This window comes from Atta cephalotes (genome assembly GCF_000143395.1).
Source record: "Atta cephalotes unplaced genomic scaffold scaffold00006, whole genome shotgun sequence".
Classification (NCBI taxonomy): Eukaryota; Metazoa; Arthropoda; class Insecta; order Hymenoptera; family Formicidae; genus Atta; species Atta cephalotes.
The window spans coordinates 4,151,115-4,161,587 of NW_012130070.1; the positions used below are offsets into that span (position 1 = coordinate 4,151,115).

The following is a 10,473-nucleotide window of genomic DNA, read 5'->3' on the forward strand; positions in this document are numbered from 1 at the left end:
ACTTCAGTTATTAACTTAAGTTAATTTTTTATTCCTTCAATTTTTAACTTAACTTTATTAATTTTGTAAAGCTATTAACTTTAACTTTATTCAGTCAAAAAAAAACATTAACTTATCCAACCCTGCTTAAGATGGTTTTAAAATAAAAACCAATTATAGAGTATATTCATAGTTCCTTTTTTTTAAGATTTTAAAATTGTCTTAAGTAATGTCTTAAGGTTCATGACATCTTAAGAATCTTATTGTATTTAGACCTTAAATATATGAACCAACTATGAATATCGGCTTAAATTAGGGAGTAGCTTTTAGAAGAGACAAAAGAAGTATGAAATATCATCATATATATAGAAGAAATACATATATGATTGTCATATTTTTTATATTTTTAAAATATGTTTCGTTCTTTTTCATAAAAAATAAAGACGGGGGTTAGATCATCCTTGCGGGAAAGTCTTCATTTTCAATGATGAAATCGCGCCTCATTGCGCAGTATTGCAAAATGAATGTCTCAGCTTGATGGTAACCACGTTACATCGTCGAGGACCGCGTTATTATACGCGATTCAAAACTCGTTATAGTCGTCAAAGACTTCTCGACGTCAACAGGATCCACTTGCAACTGATTATCCACCTAGACTTCTGTTCGACGATGTCGACGAGAAAGCGTTATCAACATGCGACGGATATATCTCTAAAAAAATAATCAATCCGTCGCGTTGCAACATGCCTGAGCGATAAAAGCTACTTCAAACGCGATGCGTTCACTCGGGAAATATTCGCTGAGCTCAAGCAAGTGTCCCCGCAAGCGATGGAGTAACGCGTATCGTCTTCATGATGACTGCATTGTAATTACATGTGATGCAGTCAAATTTGTCGCCTAATGACGGCAGTAATTTCGACGCAATGCCTGGAAATCCGGAGCGTGTACGCGTGCATTCCTCTCGCGCGGATTCTCACCGCCGCGTCAGTCCCTGATAATATCCGCGGGAGAATGTAATCTTCCTTTCATAATCTCACGGATACGGGTATATTATATTTCTATGACGATTCTTGTGTATTTGAGATGAAGAAAATCCAAGGAAAACACGCAAAAGTCAACAAGAAAATCAAAATGATTTTATTTTTGACTCTTAACCGTCAATAAACAATCAAATGTTTTAATCAAAAATCATTTTAATTTTCATCAAATAATGTTATTTTGACTTTCTCTCGACTTGGTGTGTTCCTTGAGAAATGATTGTCAAGTTAAGTCGGACGATGGGATGGCAATCATGAGACGGCGATGGGACTTTTACCTCGCGAAAAGCTGAAAAGTCTTTCCCATGAGAGAAAGACAGAGAGAAAGGAACGGGAACGGTGAAGCAAGGCGAGCCAGTGATCGCGTAGTGGGACCAACAAAGTTACTTGGATCGACAACAGATACTTTTCTCGACAGTAACCACCAAGACACCATGACGACACGATCACTCGCATCATCCCCGACGCGACGACCGTCGACGACTGTCCGCCTAATCACTGTGCTCCTCCTTATCACGGTGGCACGTAAGTGATCCTCTCTCGAGCTAATCATTAAATTTCGATTGACTTCATTGATTTACGAAAAAAAAAAAAAAAACGAAAAACGTTCTCTATCTTTCGACATAACCCGACAACTTAGCGACGCGAAAATTCATTGAGCATTGAGCGATTTGATTGATGAATATTTAGTGATAATCGCGGATGCGCGCAAATCTCGCGGACGAGATAAGTTTAGATGAAAGAATCGCGATTGTTGCGAATTGTTTATATTATATTTTTATTAACGAAAGTTTCAGTAAGTCAATTGAAAGTAACCCAAACAATACAAAGTCTAAAATTGTGACATAAGATGTCTTTAAGTCTTTTAAATGCAAAAAGCGTCTTTAATTTTAGACACTTTTTACTGTTTGGGAAATTTCTAAAAAAATTTCTTAATATAAAAGTTTATTGGATTTATTAAATATATTTATTAAATTTCTCACGAATCCAAATATACTCTTTAAAATTTTGAGAATGAATTGTCACTTTAAATGAAATCTCACTGTAAGAGATTGAAAAAGAGTGGCTCAATTTTCAATTTTTTACAGTGAAATTTCACTGTTTAAAGTAACAATTTAAAGAATTTAGAATAACTTTTTGTCGATCGGCGATTTGAAACAATTACAAGGAGACTGAAATATTACGCTTGATTCTGCGACTCTCATTCTGTGGTTCATTAAGCGATGTCCTTGACGAAAAGTGAGGGGATTAAAGATCTCAGATTATCGTACAAGTTGTCGTCGAGATATTATCTTCGCGCCAATGTGCTTGAAGTTACAAAACATAAATATAAAATTACGTAATGAATGATGTACCGTTACTCGTCGTTGAGCTTCCATAAGATCTACGTATTTTGATGGATTCATTTTACAAAATTTTAACTTGGAACTATCGCCAAAGAGCATTTCTACCGCATTATTCGAAGTAATCAGGATACTCGCACGCGATTTCGCAGGCGGTTTCCTTGTCCACTCTACTTACCGTCATCTTGGCGGCTTCGCCAGTCGTCCCAGGACGACTTCACGCTCCGTGTTTTTGCGCGCACCATTTTAGCGTATACTTTAGAAAGCAAAGAGAAATTATGTGGTGCTAACTTGTAATTAATAATCGCTTGATCTAAAAACCAATATTAGTATAACAGTTCGCCGACTTTGTGTTCCGTAATGGAGAGAAAAAAATGTGATTAATCGCACGGAGAAATTCAGTTTTTTTTCAAGACTAACACGGTCGTAATTTTTATCGTAGAAATCTTAAAATTTGATTCGCGTGTCTTATGAATTTCAATGCTAGATTTTTTCAAACAGAGGTTAGGAAATAAATATTTTGTTGGCAATTAAAAAATTCATATTGAGATCATATTAACATAAAATAAATAGATAATATTAATATAATATAAAAAGATAGATAATAATATTAAGATTTACAAAACAATATTGCATTTAAAATTTAATATGACATAATCTTTTTCTAACGCTGATATATATATGTATACGATTTTCAGAACGATACGCAGGAATTTCAATAAGATAATAATAATTATTAGCAATCGAAAAATGAGAAATTAAAATCGAGTTGGTCTCACTAGAATCTGCTATTGAAATTTATTAATTTCCGCAGAATTCTTATCAGAATTCCAATCAGTTTCTGCATTCTAGAAATACATAACGATTCATGTGCGTCACATGTAAATAATATGAGACACGTGCGTGGAATTTATAAACTGAACGGATTTTATATCTGTGAAAAATTGAATGTCAAAACTTGAAGATCTAAACGCGAAGTGACGGTGGCGGATGAAAACGAAAGGGCGATAACACCACGAACCTCCTGACATTTCCAGGCTTCCAGGAGGTGAAAGTGGGAGCCGGATAACCGTAATTGGCCATCCGTATATAACACAAGTTCCGAGTCAGCAATGTTGTAATAACGTCTGCGAATAGTCGCCAAAATGTTCGCAACGCGAATAATCTCATCGAGATACGATAATATACGACTATACTTGAGTCACACCGTTGTCTGATTGTGAAAGTATCATTTGTTCCTAAACGTTACGGTTGTATTATTCCTTTATTATCGCAAACAGTGGAAATCACGTCTATTTAAAAATGCATTGTTTCTTTCTAAAAACAGATATTTTAAAAACAGACAGGCAATAATCACAAATAATCACAAAATGCGATAAATAAAAATAATTACTTAAAATTCAATATCCTAGAAATTCGACCTTAAAGAATTAATAAATTATAAATCATAATAACATTATGATAATATATTCTGTGCAAAAAAAACCTGAGTTATAAAAATAAATAAATTGTAACATTTTATTTTTTTTTAAATTCTGCTTGTTTGTCGCATATGAAAATAGTCAAAGGTTATCGTGATATGAGAAATTTGTAGGGATGTAAACTCGTAATTTGCGCGATTTGCGGAAGTGATAATAGTATACTTTAGAATTTCTCTCGTTTCTTTTTTTTTTTCATATGAGAGAAGAACTAAATTTTATTCTTTTATTGATTGATTAATCAGCATTATTATTCATTCGTATATTGCTTCCATTTATTTAGACGCATTATCTTTAAAATTTAATATTCTTTAATCCTAAATTTAAATTCCTAAACATTTATCAATCACGCGAGTTATGTCCTGATTAAGTGCTGGGCATTATATCGTATTCTTGAACATTGTCTTTCTCTTATAATTTCTTTTAGTAATAATTTGTTTTTTTTCAGACTGATAAATGTCAGCTTATGTCAATGTACTTTAATGTCGGTTTAATGTTTTATCCAGTTCTAAGAATTAGAAAAAAATAAGAGTAAGTTAAACCAATGTTATAACGTTAATCTGTATTACAATAGAGATAAGAGTCATAAAAGAATAGTGCAAAATAGATAGACTCATTTAATCATTTAGTGATGGATCATGAAATCAGTAAATCTATTGAGCAAAGCTAAGATCGAATCGAGTTTTTAAAAGAGCGAATTGAACTTCGCTGTTGTGTGCTGAAGCTTTCAGGTGAGTGGCATTCGTTTCACGATACGATGGAACGAAGCAACGATATAACTAGGGCTAGGCATGTATTTGAAATACTTTTATGTAAAACACACTAGTTGCAATATAAGTGTATTTTGTATTTTTTATTTTAGCGCATCACATAAAAATATTACGTATTTTGTATTTAAAATCGAGAGATTGAAAACTTTTTGTATCTTGTAATTCAAATAATATATAAGGTTGATTATCAATATTAGTATTTGAAGTACAAAATACAAAATATTTTCATAATCTTTTGTTGTTAATATTGAAATATAAAATACAAAATTATATGCTCCCATGAAATACAAAATATTTTCATGTTTCACTCCGAACAAACACAAAATACAAAATACAATTGTCTTACCAATACTGTTTTTCAAATAAAAGTATTTCAAATACATGTTCAGCCCTGGATACAACATTCCCGCTTCGAGTCCTATCAATCCTAACATCTCGAACGCGCTGTTGCTATGTTAGTAACATTCTGCAATCCGTGTTCGTCGAATCCCTCGCGGAAATGTATGCAATCGCGCGACCTTGATTATAATACGCGCACCACGCCAATCTTCGCTGTCCTGACGTTTCTGGATGGATGATGGCCAGTTCCTACTAAGAAATTCTAACGGTGCCCGAGACGAACGAAGGGTTCGATTTAACGAGGAATACCTCTATAGAGTCGATATAACGTAAACCAGTGTGTCCGATTCTACGATCTGTCAATGGAAACGCGTAGACTTCACTTCGCATTACTTATCTATTGGATTGGCAAAGAAGTAATTGCGTTTTTTATAGCTCAAAGTTGTATATATAATATTCGTCAATAATGAATGAAATTTAAATTTAAAAAAAGAGTTTTGAAGCTTGAAATCTCTACTTTTAAAAACTTACTACATTTTTTAAATTTATTTTTTAAGTTTACGAGTTTGATAATTTTTATATACCAAAAACTATGAGCTGAAAAAGATGGAAAATTTTTTTTTCACTTTGTGGGTTTGTAACGTGTCCAAAACAAATTTGAGAAAATTTTCGACTATCTATCGTGAAAGCTTGATACTTTCCCTACAAAATCGTTTTTTTTAAATATTCCTACGATTTTTAGTTACTGAGTAATCGCGAATTAAATAAAAGGATTATTTTGACTTTAATTGCTCATAATTCCGTTAAAAATTGTCGTATCGCAATTTAAAAAAGAGATTCTGAAACTTTACTCTATCAAGATATATTTATATTGGTTGGTAAGAAAGTAATTGCGGTTTTTACTGATAGATGCCTTTTAAAAAAACCCAATTACTTTCTTGCCAACCCAATAACACACGATACAAGTGCGATGCAATCGTACAAACATGCGATATTCGATGTATCATTATTAAGCCCATTCTCTGGGCTCTTTATTTCCTGTTTTTTATTTTTACCTTTTTTCTCCTTTGCAACCGTTTTATCAACAATTGTATTTTTTGCTACATATATTTCTTGTTTCTTTCGAAGTTCGTTAACTTTTATAAAACAAAAAACCGGATAAAAAGCAAAAAGACAAGATGTAAAAAATAATAGAAGGCAAGAAACAGGAAACAAAAAGTACATTGTAGAACAGGCTTTACCTCCTCGTATCCGTATTTTCTTATATGTCCCACTCATACACGGTTTTGCTGATGAAGTATCTAAAAGTTTAGCTACATACAAATCTGAAAATTATTCTGTTGGACTATTAAAATAATAACAATAATTATATTATTACTCTTGAATTTTAAACAGTACAAAAAGATAAATATAGTAGGCTAATGAGAGTCAGCAACGATAAACAACAATTTTTAGTGAACAATCCATAATCAGATATTGGATTGGTGTCTTCTTTATTTTGAACGTTTCGATTCTCTTTGGAGTCCTCCTCAACAAGAATGATACAAGTAATTAGCTCATGTCCATAATGCTTAAATCATTATTAAAATAATTATGCAAGACGCTCAACCTGATACTTAGAACGTCAAAACTTTTTGCAGCTCATCTTGCTTGAGATTCCAACGTAATTATTTTGTTTGATCTAATAACATTATTTTTAGATTTCTAGTTAAATTTTTAAATACTTTAACAAAATTGTTCTTTTCGTGTGAGCTATTTTGTTTTTTGTATTTTCTCGTATTTACACATCTTCGGTTACGATGCTTATTCATCTTAGTTTTGGAAGATAAAGATCTAAGAAAATTTGATATTAAAACGAGCTCGAGTTATTTGAATTCGTTTCAATATGAATGTGAAAATACATAACGTTCCATGCTACTTGCTTACAAGAAGACTTCTTGGAGGTTCGAAAGTAAGAAAGATATCAAATTGGGAAAAGAAGTTCCAAGAAACGCTAATCGTGATTGTTCTGGGCGAACCACGTTGACGCGACCACAAACGATTCGCTCCATAGGAGCCGGAATGCGTTTTGTGGAACCCAGTTTTGCGTACGGGAACGGTAACGATCTACACCAGCGGCTCAATCAATCGTTCTTGACAATTTATTCGCGAAGTCGAGAAGTTATATCGCGGTTACCGTTATCCGTCGTACCGTACTTGGGAGCGAGTCTATCAGCTGGTCCGGCCATACAAATAGGATGTAGGGGTTCTAACGAACCCAATAAACTCGTGTTTATACATTCGCATTATTATACGCGGTTACCGGTTCTATCTCTGCCACGATTTCCCGCAGACGGCTGTCTTCTATATGATAAGACGTAGCTAAATGGCATGTGAATACACCATCGACATACAGTATACTAGATGAAGTATACACTGAGAAAAAAATAGCCTAAATTTAAATAAATATTTATTTGAATACTGCCAACTAAACAGTTACTTATAATAAATAAATATTTGCTTAATAAACAGAAGCGATTGTTAAATTAAATTAATGTTTTTTGTACGAAATAAATATATTTGTATATTTAGTAAATATTTAGAGTTGGCATTATTCAAATAAATATTTATTGAAATTTAAGATACTTTTTTCTCAGTGTAGCATCGAGATCATCTTGACAGGCCCAGAAAGAGATGGAACAGATATGGGTAGATTATATATTTCTAAGATTGCGTTATCCAACGTCATGAAAGTCAGTGTTCGTTACTCTTGCAAATTTGCTTCAATTAAAAAACCAATTGTACCACGATATGGATTACCATCTACCTGTTTTTTTTTCTCTCTTTTTATTAATGGACTCTCAACATATTTATCGATATTAATGATAACAAGAATATTATTTTCTGACTACTTTGATTTCCGATATAAATGATTCGCAACATACACGAAATGAAGAATACGGGATTTAAAATTATAATGAATTTTGTAAATATACCATGTATATTTTTGGTTTATAGCGATGTTTAAATATTACGGCAACATTGAAAATGACTCGAGCGGAGTCGAAACGTTTGTTTTTATCAATTGTAATTGTTATATGAATTTTATGATTTAATTTAAATTAAAGTTCTTTGCTACATTGATTCTTTGCCCTTCTTTTGACTACATTGTTTTATATATTTCTGTTTATTCTCTCTTAAAACAAAATTCAACCAATAGTAGAAAGAGAGTTTCGTATAATTATTTCTTTTCGGATTTGTCAAGCTGAAAGATCAAAGAACTAGATTTCGCCACATGCTCCGTTCAATACTTGATAGGTGCTTTCCATTTGGTAATACATGTCGATACAAATGTTTTTTTCTATCTTTGTTATTCTCTGAATATCAAGAAGGATAAAATGATGTTTGTGTCGACTTGTATCATTAAATGGAAAGCACCCACTATACGAGTATGTTGATGTGAATGATACATGTATGAATATTCGTATCTTTTTATCGTACAAGAAGAATGCGTTTCCACGATCGAGAATTAGACGCGCAAACCGAGAGTTACATCAAGGCCAATGAAGTTTGCCTGGCTATTGACCAGTAATTCATCGCATTAAAGCATACTTCCGCGCTTTGTCATTTCTCACTGCTTCGCAACTCTGTATAACTAGTTTTCTAAAAATACCCACCGTTATTTCTTAGGTTTTCAGACGGAATCCCATGAGAGAATATTTCGAAAGAAATTTCTACACGCAAAAGATGTAGCAGAATAAAATCACGCTTCTGTGATTTTTTTCTTTATGCGCAAGACACGCAAGTAGGCAAAAGTAGTCTTTCTTTTCCCAGTAATTGGATGCGCATAATGTCACGTAACTCGATAAATGGTCAACCGATTATTCAGTTGCAACATTATTGTATCGTAATTGTTATTTATTTCGCTGCACACAATTATGTTAATCCCCCGCGGTTTATCACTTACTGTATTTGAATAGTCCGGATGCAGAACGCAAAACAAATGGTAGAATGTATTTAACGAGCTTTGATAAAGACATTGAAAGCTATTGCTAGAATATGAAATCGCATTCTGTTTCGTGTGATTTCTTATTCCGAGTAATACATATTCCGCCGTTTATGCTAGTTACTTAATGGTAATTGTGATTATGAATTTCCTTTTGACAGAAATATGCAGCGGAGCATATTATGGGAAACTGATCGGTAAACTGTCTGAACTTCAACATGGCGTGAGCGGTGAGGTTTATGCTGTCGATGCAAGGACGCTATTTATCAAGGATTTCACCTACGATGGCGAAGGTCCAGGTTGGTACATCGCGGTTGCAGCGCGGATTAATCTCTTCTCTCTCTGTAATCAATCATACGGAAGCGAATTATCTTGCCTGTCATCGTCAGTTATTCAACTGAAGAAATATTTTTTATTATTCGAATTTTAATATCGAGTAATTCATGCGTTATTCTTATACGATTGCGATACGATATAATTGGGATGATGTAAGAGAGATGATTTAGAATAATGCATTTCTATAATTTTGATAATATTTTGAAGCTATTAGAAAATCGAAATACAAATAAACTTTAGTTTTATAAATTATAAAGAATTGTAGGCTTAATTGAAATTAATTATGAACAAAGAATAATGTTAATTACGAGACGACACAGATTGATCGTGTGAATTGCGCATATTATTTAGATAAACATCGAATAAACGTTTCAACTCTTTTTTGGGTCATCTTCAATACTAACTTAATTAACAATTATATAATTAGTATAATTAATTAATATATTAAATCTTATGAGCAGAATACTCCATACAATCAAATAAACATAAAAGCAAGTAGTACATAGTCAATTTCGAACTTTGTAAAGTAGTTTCACACAATGATAGTCGTCAGGCAGATAAAAAACATTTTGTAAAGTACTTAGAATATTAAAGTCAATTATCACAAAATTAAATTTTTAATATTTTAATAGTTCAAAGAATGACAATCTCATAAAAATCGTTTTTAATTTCATAGCCAATAAGTATAAATGTATGAATGAAATGTAACACGGATGTCTTCTGATTATGTCGCACATGGATGTTTTTCAATTGAAGTTGTAAGAAAATTGTAAGAAAACTTTCCCTCGGCCTGATAGGCTGACCGCGATCGACTTTTCTGCCGGAAAAACTTTCCCAAATCTCTCTGGCACGCGCGTTCGTGACGTGTTAATAAACTGCTCGAGATACTCCGTTCTCCATTAATGGGATATATCTAGATGTTTATTAGAGCTTCACAGTTTGAAACCGTGTTATATGTGTTTGATATCTTAATGCTTAAACCGTTCGTCGTCATTGACAGCAGAAATTTGTTGTATAAATTTTCTCGGTATTGTTAAAAAAGTTTTGATCGATAAGATCAATGATAAGAGTATCGTTTTTTTAGCTGCCTTCTTTTACGCTGGAAACAGCAAAGGTCCGGGCAATAACGGATTCCGAGTACGAGACGAACGCGGAACGTAAGTAAAGCCGATAATATTCTCTCTCTCTATCTCTCTCTCTTTCTCT

General features: G+C 32.9%; 1 protein-coding gene across 1 annotated transcript in view; it reads left to right on the forward strand.

Moving 5' to 3' along the window:
• Window positions 1-1,450: 1,450 nt before the first annotated feature.
• The window catches only part of LOC105626707 (protein Skeletor, isoforms B/C), a 24,817-nt gene continuing 15,794 nt past the window's right edge, over window positions 1,451-10,473 (forward strand). The window contains exons 1-3 of the mRNA XM_012208005.1: window positions 1,451-1,541; window positions 9,093-9,230; window positions 10,352-10,424. Coding sequence (XP_012063395.1) covers window positions 1,451-1,541; window positions 9,093-9,230; window positions 10,352-10,424 — 302 coding nt within the window. The remainder of the gene's footprint in view (window positions 1,542-9,092; window positions 9,231-10,351; window positions 10,425-10,473) is intronic.